The sequence below is a fragment of the Felis catus genome, chromosome B3 (assembly GCF_018350175.1).
Source record: "Felis catus isolate Fca126 chromosome B3, F.catus_Fca126_mat1.0, whole genome shotgun sequence".
Taxonomy (NCBI): domain Eukaryota; kingdom Metazoa; phylum Chordata; class Mammalia; order Carnivora; family Felidae; genus Felis; species Felis catus.
In genome coordinates, this window is record NC_058373.1 from 145,116,797 (window position 1) to 145,139,716 (window position 22,920).

General features: G+C 50.1%; 1 protein-coding gene across 6 annotated transcripts in view; it reads left to right on the plus strand.

Moving 5' to 3' along the window:
- COA8 (cytochrome c oxidase assembly factor 8) overlaps positions 1-21,647 on the plus strand; it is a 34,824-nt gene extending 13,177 nt beyond the window's left edge. Inside the window, exons 2-6 of one of the 6 annotated variants that reach the window (XM_045060580.1) lie at positions 4,798-4,995; positions 5,908-5,971; positions 12,450-12,540; positions 13,382-13,446; positions 15,379-15,593. In XM_045060580.1, the coding sequence (XP_044916515.1) occupies positions 4,798-4,995; positions 5,908-5,971; positions 12,450-12,540; positions 13,382-13,424 (396 nt within the window). In that variant the 3' untranslated portion in view covers positions 13,425-13,446; positions 15,379-15,593. Of the gene's footprint in view, positions 1-3,415; positions 4,060-4,797; positions 4,996-5,907; positions 5,972-12,449; positions 12,541-12,812; positions 13,218-13,381; positions 13,447-15,378; positions 15,752-21,174 lie in introns of those variants that run through there. The other 5 variants (XM_045060581.1, XM_045060582.1, XM_023256200.2 and 2 more) reach the window with 5 other exon arrangements.
- Positions 21,648-22,920: the final 1,273 nt, after the last annotated feature.

Consider the following 22,920-nt stretch of genomic DNA (forward strand, 5'->3'; position numbering starts at 1 on the left):
AAACTGGAACCCCGTGCCCTGCCGGAGGGAGTGTCACCTGGTGTAGCTGCCGTGGGAAGCCGCGTGGTGGCTTCTCCGAAGGTTAAACATAGAGTTACCATGTGACCCTGCCATCCTGCTCCTGTGTGTACCCCCGAGAGAATTGAAAACAGATGTCCACACAAAAATCTGTACACCAGTGTTCACAGCAACACAATTCATAGCAGCCAAAAAGTGGAAGCAATCCAGATGCATTCAGCTGACGAACAGATACAAAATGTGTTATGGCCACGCTGGGAAATACCGAAATACCTTTTGGTTCAGCCTTCAGCCGTAACAAGGAATGAAGTTCTGACATGTGCTACCATGTGGATGAACTTTGGAACCATGTTATGTGAATGTCAGTCACAAAAGAGTACATACTGTGATCTTCCGTTTACACAAAACGTCCACAGCAAGCAGATCCACAGAGGCAGAGATAGAGCAGTGGTAGTGGGGACTGGGGGACAATGCGGAGTGACTGCTCACGAGGACAAGGATGGGGTGGCCGGGGGCTGGGGGACAATGCCGAGTGACTGCTCACGAGGACAAGGATGGGGTGGCCCAGGGCTGGGGGACAATGCCGAGTGACTGCTCACGAGGACAGCTTTCTCTTTGGGGTGGTGACAGTGTCCTGGAATTGGTAATGGTTGCACACCTCTGGGAGCATGCTGAAAACACAGAATTGTACGCTTCAGTGGGGTTAATTTCACAGTACGTGAATTATTTTTCTCTAAAGCCGTTGTCAAAACAATGAAAGCAGTTTGTAAGAATCGGTTGGCTGCGTGGAGTTTATCAGGAAGGGTGTGTGTCATGTTTCATTACTGTTTGTAAAGTGCACTGCACACCCTTGCACTTGTATACCTCCCTCAGCCGTATTAATCAGGGACTGTGCGCTGCCCGGGGTGGCTCATGGATCCCTCACCACTGCATGCTTCTCCCTGTGCCTGTGCCTTGCACCCTCCCCCGGTGACAGCAGAGAAAGGCTCCTGTCCTCCCTGCCCCCACAGTGTGCTCGCACCCCCCCCCCCGCCACAGCAGGCCTGGGGGTCCCTCCCCCCACTCCTCTGGAGCCTCCGAAATGTTGCTTGAACTTGAGGAAGCATTCCATGTTGTGATAGTAATTGTCACCATGTTTGTTTTTTGTTTTTTTACTTTTGAAAGAGAAAGAGAAAGCATGAGCGGGGGAGGGGCAGAGAGAAAGGGAGAAAAGATTGGAAGCAGGCTCTGCACTGTCCACGCAGAGCCCAACGCGGGGCTCGAACCCACTGAGCCACCCAAGGACCCCACCACCACAGCTTTAACTCATTACAACTCCTTTTCGGTGATGGTGCACGTCCTGTCCATGGTTTTATTTTTTCACTCAAATGTTGTAACTTCTTTTACCTAATCTGTCAAGTCTTTAACAGTTTGAATTTATTTGTTAAAGTTTATTTGTTTTGTGGGGGAGGGGCAGAGAGAAAGGAAGAGGGAGAGAGTCCCAAGCAGACTCCGTGCTAAGTGTCAGCACAGAGCCGGACGCGAGGCTCAAACCCACCGACCGCGAGATCATGACCTGAGCCAAAGTTGGAGGCTCAACAGACTGAGCCATCCAGGCGCCCCTAAAAATTCTTTTCTAGAAACAGTTTGAAAGTCTGAGGAAATCCCAATATACTTTCCAGCCTGTCCTGCTCATTCACTTATTCTAGACTCAAGATGGTTTTCTAAATGGTAAGCATTCTGAAGCTGAGGTGAACACACCAGATTTTTAATAAACTGTTACAGGTGCCAGTGTTGTCCTGAAGGAGGAGCTATAACGTAACTCCAAAACCGCCTGTGGAGAACACAGGTCAAGGAAGAGGCTTTTTGCGTGAATAGCTGTGCCTGCGTATTTTACAGTAGAACTTGGCCTTCCAAATTCCCAGGAGGATTTCAGAGCGCTTGTAACCTGAGACGCTCTCTGCAGCAAACTTGGGGACGACCCTTCCAGGCCCAACCTGCTGCTGCTTGCCATGCTTTAAGTTCATCCTATTTGTACAATGCTTGGGAATTTAGAAAATGTAGGAAGGTCCTAGCATCCAAGAAAAGGAGGAAATGGGCACACCGCTGGCGGTTTTGCTCGTAGCAACCTTCTTCGGCAGCGTCGGCTTCTTGAGATGTTTGGTGTGTTGGTGGTGATTCCCGGGGCGCATCGAAGCAAAAACTAGCAAGCTGTGTTTTCAAGGTTGAGTCTAGGGGCCTAAAGGGATGTCAGCCCACACTGGGGAGGGTGCCTGGGGGCAATGTCCCCAGCTGAGCAGACTGGGGGGCCTTCTTGCTCCGGCCCCTCCCCCTGCCCCCGTGCTGTTGCTCATGCTGCCTGACCTGCTGGCCACATCGTATTTGTAAGCTAGCTGTTATTTCTGCTTCAAATGAAATGATCAGTGAGTAGCCAAGTAGACAAAGCTGTTTCATGTGAAAATTTGCAAACCCTGCCTCTCTGGTTTTAGTTCCTTGGAAGTCACATCTTGTAACCGTGATGCCGAAGAACTGAAATATCCTGAATGAAGTACCTTCCAAAGGGAAAAGAAATGTTAATTATGTGCAGTGTGGTAGTTCCTTTGGTCTTTGTCAGCTTTAACCATTCTTTTAATTGGCTTTTTAATTTGTATGCAGTAAAATGAATACCCCCACTTAAAGTGTACATTTGATGAGTTTGGACAAACGTGTGAATGTTTGCAGTCACCACTGACTTCGAGGATGCGGCACGGAGGGCTCCCACAGTACATCCTCTCTCCTGCCTGGCTCTTTCCCTCTGTATTTTTCTAAGACTCGTCCATGCTGTGAGTCTCAGTGGTTTCACTCCTTCCCGTGGCTGGGAGTTTTCTAGTTGTTGGTGAGGGGAGGGCGCATGGGAGGCACTCTGTTGTAGCTAGAGGTGGAAGTCATGTTCAATAGAGCTTATTTGTTTGTTTTAAATAATGTATAAGAGATTTCTACATTAAATGGTACTTTTCCCCCATGAGTTTAGGTTACATTGATCTTTTTTTTTTTTTTGAGTTTATTTATTTATTTTGAGAGCGATAGAGACCACGTGAGCGGGGGGGGGGGGGGGGCAGAGAAAGAGAGAATCCCAAGCAGGCTCTGTGCTGGCAGTGCAGAGCTGGATGTGGGGCTCAAACTCATGAACCGTGACCTCACGACCTGAGCTGAAACCAAGAGTCGGACACTTAACTGACTTGAGCCACCCAGACAGTGGATCTGCATCGGTCTTAAAGCAGACAAACGGAAAGCTAGTCTTTCGATTACCCAGCTGATCCTTTCATTTTAATGTCACGCTTATTGAAGTCCAGTTGACACACAGTGAAGTTCACTCCTGACGAATGTGTGGACAGCACCACAACTCAAGATAAAGAACATTTTCTGTGTCTCGGTATAGAAATTCCTGGGTAGTCAGCCGCTTCCTCCACCCCCACGCCCGTTCTATCCTGCGAGCGATGGGCTGCGAATAGGATCCCGCGGCGGGCGGCCTGTTGGTGTGGCTCTTTCAGTCAGCAGAAGGTACCTGAGATCCATCACGTGCTGCCTGCTGTTGAGAGTGTCGCGCTCTGTCGTTGACGAGCACCGTTGTGTGGGCCACACTGGTTTTGCCATTTACCAGTGGGAGGACGACGCGTAGGCTGCTTCCAGATTTTGGCAATTTTAAATAAAACCACTTTTCGCAGCCACATACAGGTTTTTGTGTGAGCATATGTATTTACTCATCTTGGATAAATACCTAGGAGTGGTGTCAGATTGTGCGTTAGGTGTGTGTTTAATTGTGTCACGGACTGCCAGCCTTTTTTCCAAAGTGGCTGCACCATTGTGCATTTCCACCAGCAACATATAAAAGCTCACTTGTTTTACATCTTTGACCACACTCGTTATCGTCAGATGTCTTTGTGGGTTATTTTAGGCGTATAAAAAGGTGTGGTGTGAGGTGGTATCTCACTGTGGGTTTGATTTGCATTTCCCAGTGAGTTGTGATGTTGAGCATGCTTTTATCCATATGTCTTCTTCGGAGAAAGCTTTATTTGGCCACTTTGCCCATTTTTAATAATTGTTTTTAACTTTTATTTATTACTGAGAGACAGAGACAGAGCATGAGCATGGGAGAGGCAGAGAGAGGGGGAGACACAGAATCCGAAGCAGGCTTCAGGCTCTGAGCGGTCAGCACAGACCCCAACAGAGGGGCTCCAACTCATGAACCGTGAGATCATGACCTGAGCCGAAGTCGGACGCTTAACCGACTAAACCACCCAGGCGCCCCCACTTTGCCCATTTTTAAATTGGGTGGTCTGTTTTCTTATTATTGAGTTTTGAAAGATTTTTATATATTCTGGGAACAAGTCCTTTTTCAGATTTGCATATATTTTCTCCCAGTCTGTGGCTTATCTTTTTTGTTTCATGGATTGTGCTTTTGGTGTTGTATCTAATCTTCGCCTGGTCTCAGGTTGTGCAAATTTTGCTGTTTTACACGTTCTATAGTTTCAGATTTTATATTTAGGCTTTTGATCCATTTTGAGTTAGTTTTGTATACAGTACAAAGTGCAGGCTTAAATGCTGGTTTTGCATTAGGAGTTGCATTATTCCAGTGCCATTGTTGAACATGTTCCCTATGGTATTCACGTTAATAATATTTATTGTAGTTCTTTTAATTTGGGTATTCTCTGGCACATGGTCTTAAAAAGAGAATGCTAATGAGGGGCTTTAATAAATTTATACTATGCATTTTACAGTACTGGAGATTTGCTTATATTCACCCTGTGCATTTTGTTAAAGGTCTCAGGATTCTGCCCTCCAAGAAAATCTTGCCATGATTGGATAGGACCCCCAGACAAACATTCAAACCTTCGACCTGTTCATTTTTACGTCCCCGAAAATGAATCACCATTGGAACAAAAGCTACGAAAATTAAGACAAGAAACACAAGAATGGAACCAACAGTTTTGGGCAAACCAGAATTTGACATTCTGTCGGGTAAGCTTTGATTTAAGGTCTGAATGAGAAAGAGGTACCACAAATGGCCACGTGGGGGTGCTAAATCCTTACTATTTGCCTTTTCTTCTACTCAGTCCTGACTTGGTCCCTCCCTCCCTCCTCTCTCCCTCAGCCTCCCTCCAACTCCCTCCCTTCTCTCTCTCATATGTATGCCTGTATGTAAATTAACATATGCATATAATTTTTTATTTTTTTTTAAGTTTATTTATTTTGAGAGAGACAGACAGACCGAAAACCAGTGGGGAGGTGCAGAGACAGGTGGGCACAGAAGATCCGAAGGGGCACAGAAGCCCTATTCAGGGCTTGAACTCACAAACTGTGAGATCACGACCTGAGCCGAAGTCAGACACTCAGCTGACTGTGCCACCCAGGTGCCCCCTGCATATAGTTTTTAAATCTGTATGTAACTGTACATAAATACTGATCATTCATAAAATCATAGATCTCAAGACTTTCAAGTAGTTTTTCCTTAAAAGGAGTAGCAGAGCCAGAACTAGAATGTGTGTGTTTATGTTTATGAAATATGGGTTTTTGTGATGTGATTTCATTCTGAGAATTCAGAATTCTGAACAGCATATTCATAAATAAACTATATGAGAAAGAAGTAAAAATTTTCTACTCCAGAAGAAAAGCTTTATATGTCTATCCGTTTGGGTAGGCTGTGTCACGTGGACTGTACTTATCTTATTCTGTGGATTTATAAACAGTTCATGAAACATCTTCTTTTGAAATCCCTACTTCAAGCATGGGACTTTTAACCAAATTCAGATGGCTTAGCCCAGGTTTGGAGATGGGCCCATGCAGACTCCCCCAGACCACTCTGGGCTGTGTCCCACCCAAGGAAAGATGGAAAGACGAAGAAAGAACGTTCTGATAGTGGTCTTCTTTTAGGAAAAAGAAGAATTTATTCGCTCAAGACTAAAAGCTAAAGGCCTGGAACTGAGAACCGGATCAGGTTAGTTCATTTGTCCTTTTCCTCTTAACATGGTGTTTGTTTAACTGCATGAGAAGATAAAAAGAGAGGATTTCGGATGAAGGGGAGAAAGCTCTGGGGCAAGTCGTGGTCTCCTTTGGGACAGGTGCTCTGAGGGGGTCCTCATACGTACATGGGACACATGTGTGCCTTCCTCCTGGTCTCTTTCCTCTCTTTGGGTGAGGTCATCCCTCTAACGCTTTTAGGTCTTTCCGAGATCAATGACTTCCCTCTGACCTTTGGACTTCTGTCCCATAGTCCCCTGGCTTCTGCACCCTTTCTCCTGTACTAGCTGGACTTCCCAGATTCCTGACCTCAGGTCACGCCCACCAGCCTCCCAAAGCCCCGCCCCTTCCCATCTGTCTGCAGTCACCTCTTAAACATTTTTCAGTGCTTTTGCCACTCCCTGTCCCCAGGCCCTTGTGACTTCTGTGCCTGTTGTAGTAACTTTCTAATGGGTTCCTTGGCCTCCAATCTTTAAATCAGGGATGGGCAAGCTTTCTGTCAAGGCTAGATAGTAGATAGACTAGTCCTTCTGGGCCAAATGGGGTCTCTGTTTCAGCTGTTCAGTTCTGCTGTTGAAGCGTGAAAGCAGGGCACCTGGGTGGCTCAGTGGGTTAGTTGGGCTCCACCTTGTGTGTGGAACCTGCTTGAGATTCTCTCTCTCCCTCTCCCTCCCTCCCTCCCCCTCTGCTCTTGGCCCTTGCTCTTTTGAGGAGAGGAAGGAAGAGAGAGAGAGAGAAAGAAAACAAAAGAGAAAAGAAAAGAAAAGAAAAAAGGAAAACACATAGATTCATGGGCATGAATGTGTTCCAATAAAACTTTATTTACAGAAGCAGGGGCGGCTGGCCTGCCGGCTGTCGTTTGTCAGCTCCTGCCTCAGACTTATCCTTTGCAGTGTAGTCAGACTGTCCTGCCCCAGATGCACAATTGACATTTGTTGCCCGGCTTAGGTTTTTAGACTCGTGTGACTACGGAATGACAGCTGCGCTCTCTGTCTGGACTGGACCCCGGCCCCCGCCTGTCCTGTCCCCTTTGACATCTTGCCCCCATGCTGTGCGACATGCCAGGGATGCTGGATGCACTCAGTTCCCTCTGCCTGCTGTGCTGCCTTTCCTGTTTTGGATAGAAGGTTTGGTGCCCAAAATGACCTTTAGTCATTTTCTCTTGCTGTTGACGTGAGGTCCAAATAACGCGTCATAGTGTTTGTTAAACAGATGTCTGCTGTCAAAACATTCTGATGGAAAATCTGGAACCGTTGACCCCAAAAGCCACATCTGTTCTTAGGCTAAAGCGCTGCCCCTCCCTTAGCCCCGCTTGACTCCATTTGGGAGAAAGAGCTGGGAGGGTGGATGCCCGACATGGGCTCTGCTGTTTGCCGACGGCTGCAGGGTCCCGTCAAGGTGCCATCGTGGAGGGCCGGAGCCAGCAGGAAAGGGTGCAGAGTCCTAACAATAAGCATAGCATAATTGCGCACAATTTCAGATGCTGACTGTATGCGCCAAGTCTTTGCCTGTATCTGTTCTGTTTCCCACAATGACCCAGAGAAATGGGTCCCACTGCTTTTACCACCTTAGAGATGAGGAACCTGAGGGCAAGGTATTGAACCAAAATTACACAGTAAGTGGAGGGCCTGGGTCCTGGCCTAGTGACTAGGGTTCCTGGGCCCGTCTGATGTCACCGTGCCACAGTGGCTCTCAGCTCACCCTGTGCTGTCCCGGCCCTGCTGACGAGTGAGCGGGCCCTGGGCTGTGGTCACGGATGCTGCAGCCCTAAGGGAGGGACACCAGCCTCGTGAGTCTCACCAGGATCAGGCAGGGTCAGGGAGGCTGTGGACATGCTTTGGAGATAACCACTCTCTTAACACGGGAAAGGTTGTTTTGAGTCCTGTTATTAATATCAGAGTTTCTCTTGCTGGCGTTTCTGAGAACTGAAAGGTTGGCCTTAAATCAGACTTTTAAATGAATTTGGTAATAAAATAGGAAGGAATGTATTGAGGACAGGACACATGAAGGGAGGTTCCCACTGTGTCAGCTAGTTAAACAGTTTCCAGGCTGCAGTGATGGAAACGGGGCGGGGGGGGGGGTGACAGTCATGTCACCTCAGTGGGCCAGAATGCGTGCTGAACACGTGATTATAGGGGTCCCACAAGACCGAGGGAGGAGGAGTTTGTTTAATAAATGTTAATGGAAATGGGGCACCTGGGTGGCTCAGTCGGTTAAGCGTCCGACTTCAGCTCAGGTCATGATTTCGCAGTCTGTGAGTTTGAGCCCCGCATCGGGCTCTGTGCTGACAGCTCAGAGCCTGGAGCCACCTTCTGATTCTGTGTCTCCCTCTCTTTCTGCCCCTCCTTTGCTCAAGCTCTGTCTCTATCTATCAAAAATAAATAAAATGTAAAAAATAAAATAAAAATGTTAATGAAGAAACTATTTTTGACTCGAGAGTAAATTTAGATTCATGATCTCTATAATACAAATATATTCCAAATGGATCAAAAAGCTAATTATTAAAAATCAATTAATTTAAAAAACCGCCTGGGTGACTCAGTTGGTTGAAGTGTCTGACTCTTGATTTCGGCTCATGATCTCATGGTTTGTGGTTTGAATCCCATGTACTGGGACCTCATACTGGCCCTGTGCTGACAGCTTGGGAGTCTGTCTCTCTCCCTGTCTCTCTGCCCCTCCCTCTGCTCTCAAAATAAATAAATAAACATTTTTTAAAAATCAATTATTTGTGGGTTAAGAGTTAAATACGTAGCTGCCAGTTGTAGAAGGTCTGATAGAACACAACTGAGTCTCCGTTGTCTGGAGGAATGGCGGTTCTTTAAGCTCGACAGTAAAGGTAGAAGGACAGGAGAACATGAAAACTGCCTTCTATATAAGTGAGCACCTCTTTTTTTGTTAAGATTTTATTTTCAGGCAGTCTGTACCCTCAGTCAACGTGGGGCTCGAACTCACAACCCCAAGATCAAGAGTTGTGTGCTCAATTGCAAGCGGTGTCTGGGAAAGCAGAGGGCTGGAACAAAGGGTCAGCATCCAGGAAACAGGTTAAGCATGAACAGCAGATGATAGACGACGAGGGGCGACAGGGGCAGTCTTTGTGAAGAGCGTTAACAGGGTTGTAGAAACAACAAAATACCTGTAGGTGAGTAATGTGACTGCAGATTACGATGTGTATCAGAACAGCAACTGGGCATCATTTTGTGCTTGCTGAATTCAGGGGGTGCCTTCAGTGGTTACACTCCGTGCTGGTGGAGTTAGAGTTATGGTCCAATACAGTGCTCGTAGGTGGTCCGCGGCAGGGGAAATTTCCAGCCGTCTTTCCAGAGGATGCCCCTGTAGGCAGCACCCCTGCCAAGAAGCAGGGAAATTTTGACCACAGGATACCTAAGAATGCATTCTAGAGGAAAACAGAAGAGGTAGCTGTAGGTTCCTTGAAGCATTATCTTTTAAAAAAGGGGGGGAGTATATAATTCTAGTAATCGCAGACTGGGTAAGGCTAAGGTGGCCCACTCAGTGGATGTTCACTGGAATATTCTGCAGCAGTGTAGAAAAATTACTGAATTTCCAGTGCAAAAGCGGAATACCCTGATTTCAGCTCTGCGTGTCCCCAAATTGAGTCTCATTTGTAGGGCAGCAGTATGGTGGGAAGATTCTTGCCTCTAATTTCTTTGGTTGCTAAAGTGTTCACGCAGTGGGAAGAAGGCACGCCGTGGAGATAGATTTACTTGTAGTCATAAACCCCCACGTGGTTTTTAGCAAATGTGTAATGAACTAGGTTATCCTACCTCCCTTTCTTTGCTTAGTTTCATCCGAGCGCAGTAGCCCGCTGCAGTGTCGATAGACGTGGAAGCCGAGTTGCTCAGCAGACATTTACGTGGCTTCTGCTTTATGCTGAGCTCTGGCTGTGGGGTGTTTGCACAAGACACCAAACCAGACCAGCAGCTGAAGCTGGCACCTGCCTGTCCTTAGAGCCCGGGGCTCCTGCTGTCCCGCCAGCGGTGGTGACAAGGGTGCGCTCCGTGCCAGGCCCCGTGTCACCCGTCACACTGGCTGCCACCCATTCTGTCTCAGAGCAGCCTCACGATGCGTGCTGTTCTGACCCACGTTCTAGATGAGAACCCACAGTCCTGGGCCAGCAGCCAGCGAGGGACAGAGCTCCGCGGGGCCGCTAACCGCTGCCGCTGGGGCGCCTCGTCGGGTCCTCACGTGGGGGTGCAGACAGATGTGCTGGGATGCTGACTCGAGTGTGCACATGTGCTGTCCCTCCAAGACCCATCGTTCAGAGGACACTAATGCTCTTGGGCTGGCCTGGCTGCTCCTCCTGCCTGAAGCCGGGGGCTCCTCCCTGGTCCCCTCACCATGCTCGAGCCCTGCCCACCCTCCTCCTCGCTCACTCTGTTCGGCCACATCTGTGCCTCTCCAGACCCTTTGTTTCCCTCTGTGCCGGTCCCCGGCTTCTGACCCATTCTCTCCCTTCTCTGCCTCGTGGGCTCCTACTCATCCTTTAAGACCCAGCCTACACGTCGCCTTCTCTGGGAGCCTCCGGCTACCCTCCCCTCCTCGGGCGGCTGGCTGTTCTCTTTCTTGTCCCACTTAGCATCTGGCCATGTGTTGATGCGAGGTAGCTGTCGAACTCCTCTGTGTGCCACGCTAGGCACTGGGACCTCATACTGGATGAGACAGCTGTGGCCTTGCCCTCAGGGAGCAGACATTCCAGTGTGGGCTGGGAGTGGGGCCAACAGACGGGTAGCCCTGTGAATACTAGGTCTCGGGGTCTGTCGTCGGCCCCTGGAAGAAAAACAACCGGGAATTGAGGCCTGTCTGAGGAGAGGACAGCTAGGGGAGATTTGAGAGAGAATCTTCTAGATGAGGGAAGAGACCCCAGATGGAGGATTTGAGGAGCTGCAGGAGGCTGGGTCAGAGGAGTGAGAACGAACATGTGGAAAATACTGCTGTTGACTCAGGCAGGTCCTTCGTTATGTTGTGGAAGGGACGTGTCCTTGTCCTCTGTGCGCCGACAGACACACGCTTGGACCGTGCCATCTGAGTGCTTGCTTCGGTGTCGTATGTGTCAAAGGTCAGCACCTTCCCTCCTGTTTCTGTGGAAACGTGCCCTTGGGTTACCCTCCCAGCCCGTCTCCCCCAAACCCCGCTGGGGTTGCAGCACCGACCTCGGCAGTGCGGCCGGGAAACGTGGCCTCTGCCCGGAGGCGGCGTCTTCCAGGGGCAAGCGTGCTACACCCGAGGCAGGAGCTCGAACGTGGACCTCTCTACGCGTGCGAGAGCCCGGGGGGCAGAGGTCCGAGCGCCTGTTTGGGCTTCAAAGCCAGAGTGCCTTCACCTCCGAGCCATCACTGGGTGTCCTGAGACTGGCCTGTGGGCTGCTGTCTGGCCGCATTTCCCTTGGCAGGCTGGTTGCTGTCCTGTGTGGCCTTTTCAAACCTGGGGGCGATGGGGGAGCCCTGGGGGCGGGCGCCGCGGTCGGCATCTCCCACCACACAGGGAGGACCATGGAGGTGGCCGGGTTAGTCCCCGTGTGTCACCTGGTTGAGCGTGTGCTCACCGACTCCCAGATGGACTGGTTAGGCCGGCACCTACCCCGGGCCAGGGTGGGAGGGTGCGCTGTGGAGCCAGGATGCATTCAGGTTGGAAAGTAGTCCGTTTCCCCTCCACGGGTGGCTCACGTTTCTCATTAGAAGCTTCAAGGCATTTGAGGGGACGTGACGAAGCGCGTCGCGGGCTGTGAATCGGGAGACGCACACCTGTGCTTGCCTCAGTCGTGAAGAGATTGAGCCGTGGGGTCATGATCTGAGCCGAAGCTGGACACCTACCTGGCTGAGCCACCCAGGCACCCCTTTTCTTTTTCAAGATTGTGTTGGCTGATGGGTTTCTCTGCATTTTCGGATCTGCTCCTCAGTTTCTGCCAAAAAGCCAGCTGGGATTTTGATGGGGATTGTATTGTATCTGTAGGTCAGCTTGGGCGTGCTGCCCATCTCAGCAGTCTGCAGTCCTTAAAACCATGAACGTGGAACGTCTTTCCGTTTGTTCAGGTCTTTTATTTCTTAATGTGTTTTGTAGTTTGCAGTGTGTAGGTCTTAACACTTCCTTTCAGATTTATTCCTAAGGCTTTTATTGTTTCTGGTGATATTGTAAATGGTATTCTTTTTTTTTTTTTTAATATATGTACATTTTTATTAACTAAACTCTATGCACAACATGGGGCTTCAACTCACAACCCCTAGATAAAGGGTTGCATGCTCTACTGACTGAGCCAGCCAGGCACCCCTGAAATTATTTTTTCTTGATTTCACTTTTGGATTGTTTATTGCTAGTGTATAGATAGAAAGATACAGTTGATGTTTGCATTTTGATCTTGCTGACCTCCTTTGTTAGATCAATAGTAGTTTGTGGGTCTCTTCTTCTTAAGTCTTAATGTTTAAGTTGAAATTAATTTTCAGGTCAGAAAGCAACATTAGATGCAGAAGAAATGGCTGACTTTTACAAGGAATTTTTAAGTAAAAATTTTCAGAAACACATGTGTTATAACAGGTAAGTGCTTACTTTTTTTCTAAAATTTTGAATATCATATTCATATTGGGTAGGATTATTTTCTTACCTGAATTTAGTGACGTTGATGTTTATGTTAAAGGTAGACATTGCTGTAAACTTACTTTTCGTACTTTTAAATAAAATGGATGGCTTACAGTTATTTGCGTGGCCACCCCATAACGGTTTGCACCCCTAGCGCTCTGACAGTAGGTTCTTTTTTTGAAGTTTATTTTACATTATTTAATTTATTTGTTTACTTGTTTGTTTGAGAGTGTGAGCAGGAGAGAGGGGCAATGGGGGAGAGAATCTTAAGCAGGCTCCACCCCCAGCATGGAGCCCAACGCAGGACTTGATCCCACGACCCTGGGATCAAGACCTGAGCGGAAATCAAAAGTTGGACGCTCAACGGACTGAGCCACCCAGATGCCCCTCGACAGTTCTAAACAGCACTTTCCACTAAGGGGAACCTGGACTCCCTAGAGAAGCAGGTCTGCGGTGGGAACGGCACACGATGAGGCAAGACACCTTGTGTCAAAGAGGAGGCCCAGAGACTGGCGGGGTCACATGAGAACGGCACAGGGGCCTACTGGAGGGCCTCCCTTAGGCTAAGGGTGAGGCCGTTTCAGCCGCACAAAGGAAATGACCGTAGTGGATTAAAAGTATACCGAATCTGCAAAGACCTTTGCCGTCCTAGCAAGGCCGAGGAGCTCAGTCCCCTCCGCACACTGCTAGTCAGCCAACTCGTTCTGCAAATTGATCAGTAAAAGAACCCAGAGAATTCACACCTTTCCTGCATCGACTGTTTCAGGGGAACCACATGAAGGAGCATTTTTCTTTGTAGGTTGACAGCTGATGCAGAAGGAGCGGTGGAGTCGGAGAATTAACATTTTCCCAGGGAGATAACAGGTGTGGGCAGCGGTGACCCACAGCTGCTGAAACCAGCGGGCAGGAAGGCGGGCGGGGCTTTGCAGGGCGCGGGATGGGGTGATGGCCCCTCACCCCGTGTCTTCTCTTGCTGCGCACACTGGGCCAGCTGCCTCTGCACGATGCAGGACGAAGTATTGGGCAGCACCTGTGAGGCGTTCTTACCAGAACACGGAGCCGAATCTAGGCAGACCCCCGTACTTAGTACCAACCAGATCACAGGAAATATGTAAAGGGTGTATGAGTCGGGGGTGAGAGGGGTTCATAGAAGACCTCGTTTAAAATGATAGCCTGGCGGGGGACTCAGTCAGTTAAACATCTGACCCTCGATTTCGGCTCAGTTCATGATATCACCGTTGGTGAGTTCGAGCCCCACATCCGGCTCCGTGCCGACAGCACGGAGCCTGCTTGGGATCCTCTCTCTCCCTCTCTCTGTGCCCCCCACCCCACTCTCAAAATAAATAGAAATAAACTTAATAAAATAGAAGGTGACAGTGGCAGTGTCGGTCAGGCAGGGCAGGTAAGATCTAAAGGACGGTGGGGGGGGGAGGCTGGGCGAGCTCGAGAGACCGACCCTCAGACAGAGGAGTCTGGCAGCACGAGCACGTTGGCACTCCTGCGGTCCCGTGTTACTCTGAACCAGCTAGGTTATAACGTCAGGCCAGTGTGAGTTGTGATGTGGGCCCGAGCATGAGTGCTGGAGAGGAGAGGAGGACCAGAGAAGAGAGGACCAGCCCCACCCCGGGTCAGGTGGCAGGGGAGCGTCAGTGCCCCCTTCCGCGCCCACGCCACCCTGCCCCTGCCTTCCCCATGGAAACAGGGAGAGTTTAGTTTCCCTGCGCTTTGTCAGAGCGTCGGTGGAGTGGAATCTGGCTTTTCCTTAGTAACCTAAGAACTGCCGTCTCGATGGGGTACCGGTTTTCTCTTTCTGGAAGCCTTGTTTATTTAGGGCACTGCTTCCCATTTATAACATCACTTAAGTGGATAGAAACGTAAGATCGTTCTCACGAGGAGGGAGATTGTCTCTTCAGCCAACACGGAGGCTCCAGAAAACGAGCGTCCTTACCTCCTGCTGTCGCTTCTTTTGAGCCCGTGGTCGTTTTGCTTCCTTTTGTCCTGGACTCAGTAAGTCATTTGAGTCCGGTCTGGAATAGAAGTTCCGTGTTCACTCATGAGTTCATTTGGCTGAAAAGCATCGGTACTTATGGACATTTCAGCTTCCGGAGGCTTAGCATTGAGAGTCTGGAATGTGTGCCTTCTGTTGTGGAAACTTCCCAAGCTTTGCCCATTCAGCAGTGGGGTGAATTTGCAAGTTGTGTACAGTAACTCACAGGCAAGTGAGCCCGTGGTTGTTGGTGAACTCCACCCCAATATTTAGAGGAAGCCCTGGAATTCTCTATTTAGAGGCACAGAAGCTCAGATTGTTTAGAAAAAGAGGATGTGGAGCTTTATGACGTTGGCACTTGTGACAGATTAACTTCTCCCGATGGAGTACTTTGCGCTTCTCACGCAAATAAGGCCCCAAACCGGGATGGTCCCCACGGAGTCCTGCCACACTCAACGATTGTGGCTCCCCAGGAATGCCACGGAAGTCTTGAGGCCCCAATCTCCTTTTCTGGACTCTCTTAGCAAAAACCAGAGGAGGATTGCAGCGGAATGGGCAAAGGTGGGGGTTCACGTGCTGAGCCTTACTCTCTTGTGATAGCCTGGGGGGCCCTGATGAAAATCCAGGAGGAAGGAGGGAAGGCTTTTAGGGACAGGTTAGCTTTAATGAGGGCAGAAAAAGGAAGAGGCAGTGAGGAAAGGTGGGGATAGTCAGGAGGACTTGCCTTTTGGCCGGGAACTCCCCTCAGAAGCTGGGGTGCTGGTCCTGTTACTGGGGGCATCACGTGTGCTCGTCTGGTTTCTCCACAGAGACTGGTACAAGCGTAATTTTGCCATCACCTTCTTCATGGGAAAAGTGGCCCTGGAGAGGGTTTGGCACAAGCTGAGACCAAGGCAAAGGAAGACCAGCACTTAGGAGCCCACCCTGACCCCCCACTGGTGTCCCGAGTTTCCACCAGAAGCAGCTGCTTGAGCAGTTCATTTTACAAGGGCTCTGAAAACCTGTACGTGAACGGACGCCCGCACCTCCCCTGTGGGGCCCTTGGCTCGTGTCAGGACAGGGTGGACTGGGAGAACGCGGGGGTCCTGGTGAGCCGTAGGCCGTGTGACTCTCCCGACTGTGGATTCCAAGCTGGCCCTGGGTCACGGACATGATATTAAATAAAACCAATGTTTTTGTGTACTGTTTTCTGTGTTTTGAATTCTACCAATTTGAAATAGAATAATATAAAAATATTCGTGTACTTGATCTGCAAATTTGACTGCACTGACGGGAGTGATTTGGAAGCTGGCTGCCGAGTGAACCGTACCCCACCCTCATGTGACCAGCGGCCGGGGGTTGCCAGACAACCCCGGTCAGTGCTGACGGAATGCAGCTGTCCTGGGACACTTGCACCTGCGGACGTGAAAGCGGGCGCCGCTTCTGTGTCAGAGAGACGTCAGGTGACGGCAGAGGCACCTTCGGAGAACTTGCCTCCGTTTACCCCAGTGAGGTGGAGCCTCGGTTTCCAAAGTTTTCCTGAACACCTTGCTGCTGGACCACATCGCTTGTTTTTCAAATTCTTTTTAAATCAGCATTATTTAAAACAGGATTGCATGGGGGCACCTGGCTGGCTCAGTCTGTAGAGCATGTGACTCTTTTTTTTTTTTTAATTTACATCCAAGTCAGCATCTAGTGCAACAGTGATTTCAGGAGTAGATTCCTTAGTGCCCCTCCCCCATTTAGCCCATCCCCCCTCTCACAACCCCTCCCACAACCCTTCCTGTAACCCTCAGTTTGTTCTCCATCCTTATGAGTCTCTTCTGTTTTGTCCCCCTCCCTGTTTTTATCTTATTTTTGTTTCCCTTCCCTTATGTTCACCTGTTTTGTCTCTTCAAGTCCTCATATGAGTGAAATCCTATGATTTTTGTCTTTCTCTGACTGACTCATTTCACTTAGCATAATACCCTCCAGTTCCATCCACGTAGTTGCAAATGGCCAGATTTCGTTCTTTTTGATTGCCGAGTAATACTCCACTGTGTGTGTGTGTGTGTGTGTGTGTGTGTGTGTGTGTGTGTATATATATATATATATATATATATACCACATCTTCTTTATCCACTCATCCATTGGTGGACATTTAGGCTCTTTCCATACTTTGGCTATTGTTGATATGGCTGCTATAAACATGGGGGTGCGTGTGTCCCTTTGAAACAACACACCTGTATCCCGTGGATAAATGCCTAGTAGTGCCATTGCTGGGTTGTAGGGCAGTTCTATTTTTAGTTTTTTGAGGAACCTCCACACTGTTTTCCACAGTGGCTGCACCAGCTTGCATTCCCACCAACAGTGCAGAAGAGATCCTCTCTCTCCGCATCCTCGCCAACATCTGTTGCTGCCTGAGTTGTTCATGTTATGTGAGCCATTCTGACAGGTGTGAGGTGGTATCTCATTGTGGTTTTGATTTGTATTTCCCTGATGATAAGTGATGTTGAGCAATTTTTCATGTGTCAGTTGGCCAGCTGGGTGTCTTCTTTGAGCACGTGACTCTTGATCTTGGGGTTGTGAGTTCGAGCCCCACGTTGGGGGTAGAGTTTACCAGAAAATAAGATTACATGTTATAAAGTGCCGAGGCTCTCTTTGTCTTCTCTCCTGGAGCCCTGTGACGTGGGGGAGTCACAGCCGGCAGGAGGGACACCTGCCGCAGCAACAGGGAGGTGGCCTTCAGAGCCAGGCCGCGTTAGGGAGTGTGTCCGCTGAGGGCAGATGGGGTATCTGGACTTCACCGAAGCCACTTGGCAGACAGTCTGTCACAGGGTGAGGCATGATAATACAGTCAGAAGCCTAGGTCTCTGTGGCTTCTAAGCTGCTGCCGGCAGAGACGGTTTGCACCAAGAAAACGCGGGAGGCGGAGGAAACATGGCACCCCCCCCACCCGTGGAGGCCTTGAAGGCCGCGTGGAGGAGTGGGGGTCACGTGAGTAGGGGTCACGTGAGAGCCTCGCGGGCCTCGTGTCTGCCCAGGAGAGCGCTGCCCAGGTGTTCATGCTCCGTGCCCCGTTCGCCAGCTTCCTGTTAACAGGTCCCCGCGGGGTGGAGTGCACGCACCGAGCAGCGTGGACCTCGGGGTGTCACAGAAATAACATCACGTCGTTTCTTCACACCACACCTCTGCTCCGCTGGGATTCTCAGCCCGTGGCCGGCGTGGGTGGCACTGTGTGCATGCTCAGACAGCCGGCAGGATTGGGGTCCCGTGTGAGCGAGTTTTTAGTTCTTCCTTTATCCCATCAAACTCACTGGCTGACCGTCATGTTGTTTGAAGATGGTCTTTGCCCTAAATGCTGGGACATTGGAATAAACAGCAACTTGCAGTGGTATTGTTATGAATTATTTTTGCACATCAATTTTTTTTAATTTTTTTTTTTTAATTTTTTTTTTCCAACGTTTATTTATTTTTGGGACAGAGAGAGACAGAGCATGAACGGGGGAGGGGCAGAGAGAGAGGGAGACACAGAATCGGAAACAGGCTCCAGGCTCTGAGCCATCAGCCCAGAGCCCGACGCGGGGCTCGAACTCACAGACCGCAAGATCGTGACCTGGCTGAAGTCGGACGCTTAACCGACTGCACCACCCAGGCGCCCCAATTTTTTTTAATTTTTAAAAATTATTTTATTTGTTTATGTATTTTTAATATGTATTTTTTTTTTTTTTTTTGAGACAAAGAGACAGAGAGAAACAGCATGAGTGGTGGAGGGGCAAAGAGAGAGGGAGACACAGAATCTGAAGCAGGCTCTGGGCTCCAAGCTGTCAGCACAGAGCCCGACACGGGGCCCAAACCCACGAACTGTGAGATCGTGACCTGAGCCAAAGTAGGACGCTCAACCAACGAGCCCCCCCAGGCGCCCCTGCTGGTTTTCTTGACATGCTCCTGGCTCCTAGAGGCGAGCCTCTTGAGGCTTCGAGGAACAGAAGCTTATTCAAATGAGCTCCGGGCACAGGTAGCGGGTAGGAAGTCAGATGTCTCCAGGGGCGCCTGGGTGGCTCAGTTGGTTAAGCGTCTGACTTTTGATTTCCACTCAGGTCATGATCTTGTGGTTCGTGAGTTCAGGCCTCACATTGGGCTCTGTATGGAGCCTGCTTGGGATTCTCTCTTTCCCTCTCTTTCTGCCACTTCCCTGTTTGCGATCTCTCTCTCAAATAAGTAAGTTTAAAAAAAATGATTTTCCAGGGGCGCCTGGGTGGCTCAGTCGGTCGGGTTGCTGACTTCGGCTCAGGTCATGATCTCGCGGTCCATGAGTTCGAGCCCCACGTCGGGCTCTGTGCTGACGGCTCAGAGCCTGGAGCCTGCTTCGGATTCTGTGTCTCCCTCTCTCTCTGACCCTCCCCTGTTCAGGCTCTGTCTCTCTCTGTCTCAAAAATAAATAAACGTTAAAAAAATTTTTTTTTAATTAAAAAAAATGATTTCCCATCATAACCATATTCAAGTAAATTATTTTTGTGGACTTCAAATAATTATAGAATGAAGATTAGCTCAGGGACATATTTTATACAGCTTTTCCCTGAAAATGTTTCTGATATATTTAATGTTTCTGTTTTCTGAGTTAAAAAATAAAATAAAATTGGGTCTCTTTCCCCCTCTGTGTGTTAGGTGCCATTTGTAAGCATTTGTGTTTTGCGTTTTCGTTTGTTGGTTTGTTTTAAAGTTTATTTGTTTATTTTTAAGAGAGGGAGAGTGCACGCGTGCACACACGTAAGGGAGGGGCAGAGAGAGAGAGAGAGGGAGGGAGAGAGAATCCCAAGCAGGTCCTGCACTGCCAGCACAGAGCCCGATGGGGGGCTCACACGCACAAACTGCGAGATCATGGCCTGAGCAGAAATCAAGAGTCAAATACTCAACGGACTGAGCCACCCAGGAGCCCTAGTGTTGTTGTTGTTGTTTTTTTTTCAAAGATTTGATTTTTAAGTAATGTCTACACGTAACGTGGGGCTTGAACTTAAGACCCCAAGAACTTAAAGCCTTAGATCTACCGACTAAGCCGGCAGGTGCCCCAACATTGGTCTTTTCATTGCTTGTGTTTCTCCAAGAAAAGTAGATCCAGGTGTAGCCATCAGAAATGCAGGGGCCTCAGGGGTCAGTGACAACAGGAAGTCTGATCACGGTGTCGTTCCTTGTCTTGCTTCAGTCCTAATATATTGGGGGAGTCCGCCTCTGGGAGGGACAGCCAGGTGTCCTTACGACATAATAGCACTGGAGTAGCCCTCCGGAGCTGGCTTGTCTGCCTTGCGGCCCATCCCTCGGCCTCCGCTCCCTTGGCTGGGAGGATACACACCTGGCACCCTGGCCGCGGTGGCCGGGTGGGTTCGGCGTGCATCTGGCCTCTCACAAGTGCTTGCTCAACTCGCAGTGACTAGTAAGGGTGTCCTTGAGCCAGCTCCTGGGCACCGCGGGGCCTCTGCAGGGGAAGGCGGAAAGCCAACTCCCGCTGGGTTGGGAACCCCCCAGTCCAGAGTCTAAGTAGGAAATGCCTTTGGTTCCCTTTGGTTCCCTGCATGTCCCATAGCTGTCAACACGCAAGGGATCTTCAGGAATTGTCCACGGAGTATCAGGGTAAGAGAGGGCTCTCCTGAGCCGGTTTCAGCTCAGGTCGTGATCTCATGGTTTGTGGGTTCAAGCCCCAAGTTGGGCTCCACACTGACAGCACAGAGCCTACTTGGAATTCTCTCTCTCCGTCTCTCTCTGCCCCTCCCCTGCTCGTGCACATACACAACACTCTCAAAATAAACTAAAACGACAACAACAACAAAAAGAGTTGCATGCTCCACTGACTGAGCTAGCCAGGCATCTCTGCTTTTTTCTGTTTTTAAATTTTATTTCTATTTTTATTTATGTATTTTACTTTTAAGAGAGAGAGAGAGAGAGCACGTGAGCAGGGGAGGGGCAGAAGGGGGGCGGGAGAGAGAATCTCAAGCCAACTCCCTGCTGTCAGCACAGAGCCCAACTCAGGGCTCAATCCCACAAACCCTGAGATCATGACCTGAGCCAAAATCAAGAGTCAGACCGACTGAGCCACCCAGGCGTCCCTTTGTTCCATTTTTAAAAACAAAAGTAAAACACGATTAGCCATGTTCTGACACTTAACAAAGGTCTCTGGTTAGCAAATTAAAACTGTGCAGGAAGGCGTAGACTGCTACTCTTTATGGAGAGTCAGTTTCCCCAAAGGGGAGGCTGGGGGTTCTTGCTCACAAAGCCCATGTGACAGGGGTCCCAGTGGGGGCTGGGGGTTTGTGTCACAGCCACATTTCCCTCTCCGCCTAGCCGAGCCCGCCAGGCCGCTGCTGTCCCGCGAGATGCCCCCTCAGCAGTGCGGCCCTATGGCATGAGGCACATTCCCACTGTCGCGCTCCTATCACCACCTTCTGTCTCCAACACTCTTTCCTCTCCCCAGCCGGAAGCTCTGTCCCCATTAAACACTAACTCTCATCCCCGTTTCCAGCCCCTGGCAGCCAGTCTTCTCCTTTCTGTCTCTGTGAATTGGAATACACTAGGGACTGCATGTGAATGAAATCATACGGTATTTGTTCCTTTGTTTATTTTTATTCTTTTTTTTTTTTTTTTTTTTTTTTAAGAAAGCTCTGTGCCCAATGTGGGGCTTGAACTCATGACCCTGAGATCAAGAGTTGCATGCCCTACTGACTGAGCCCGCCAGGTGCCCCTGGAACTGGGAATCCTCAAAGTTCACGCGTGCTGCACCCTCGCAGCAAAGGGCACGTGATGGCGTTCCGTCTGGGGTTCTGTGAGGACAGCGGGGTCATTCCTGCCACATCGATTCGACCTACTGCGTGCCAGGCCCTGCTCGAGGCACTGGGAATAGAGGAGCAGTGGAGGAGAGAGCCCTGTTGGGCCACCCACCCGTCTCGTGACCCCAGTGTCCTGTGCCCATGGTGGGGACCGCCATCCTCCTTGCCGGACAGCACCCCTTCTCAGACGTCCTGCTCACCCCACTGGTCTTCCAGGAAAGTAATTTCTTTCCTTTCATGCCATTGAAAACGAATTGATCAATCTTCCAAAAATGTGCAGGCTGCTTCAAGCTGCATTTGTAGCCACTGGCTATTGATTCGCAGCGATGATCGTCTCCTTTGTCCTCAGTCAGTCCTTGGGTGGAAAAGTACAGGAAGAGCCCCTGGAGGAGGGGACGAGATGGAGGCATGAGGTCGGCAGATTTCCAGGGGTGGTTTCTGTCCAGGTATTTGGGGTTATTCGTGCTCCCCCAGCCCCTGCACGCACGCGCCCAGAGATGAGTTTGCCATCAAAACAGACCCACGGTTTGGTGCAGAGTGGAGATGAACGCACAGCCAGAGCTATAGGCAGTGGCACTGGCTCGTGGAAGGTTAGGTAGGCCATTTGCCGGAAGAACCAGTGGGCGGACAAGATTTTTATTTTAGAGAGAAACCAGCACCCCGGCACGTCCTCAGCACCTCCCCAGGCCTGGCTGTGCTGCTGGGGACGTCCACCCCGGCGGGGACGCCTCTCAGAGCCAACCCTACGGCCCCAGCTCCTGCTCCGTGGCCGGAGTCCGTCCTTCCAGACGGCAGTGGGACCTCCTCACGGGGCGCCTGGGTGGCTCAGTGGGTTCAGCGTCGACTCTTCATCTGGGCTCAGGTTGTGGTCTCACGGTTCGTGGGATCGAGCCCCGCATCGGACTCTGCGTTGACAGTGCAGAGTCCGCTTGAGATTCTCTCTCCCTCTCCCTCTGCCCCTCCTCCACTCGTGCCCTCTCTCAAAATAAATAAACATTTAAAGAAGAAAAAAGAAAGAAAGCGGGACCTCCCGTCAGCACAGGGTCCTGCTGCGTGTGGCTGAAAACCCCAGAATCTCGACATCCGTTGGAGAGGCCCGGCCCGGAGGACGCGGCCTCCAGAGGGGCAGTTGTGTCTGTCTTTATCTCCGTCCTCCCCGCCCCCACCCCTGCCTCGTCTCACCGCCTGGCACAGTGGACCTGGGCCAGTAGATGTGCTGAGCGAGTGCGGTTGTGGGCCCCGGCCCTTTTACCAAATAACGCTAACAGGAAGCGAGTGTTGCGGTCTGCCAGACATGGCTCCCAGAGCTTCCCTTACAGGGATTTGGGGCGCCCTTAGAATGCCTCGAGGGGCCCTGGGGGGTGTCTCCACAGAGCACAGGGCCTCTGGCCAGCCCCCCCCCCCCCCAGCTGCAGTTCCAGCTGGCTTAGTCGGTGGAGCATATGACTATGGATATCGAGCCCCACGTTGGGCATGGATCTTACTTAAAAAAAAAAAAAAACAATTTCTGGGGCCCCTGGGTGGCTCAGTTGGTTGAGCATCTGACTCTTGATTTTGGCTCAGGTCATGATCTCA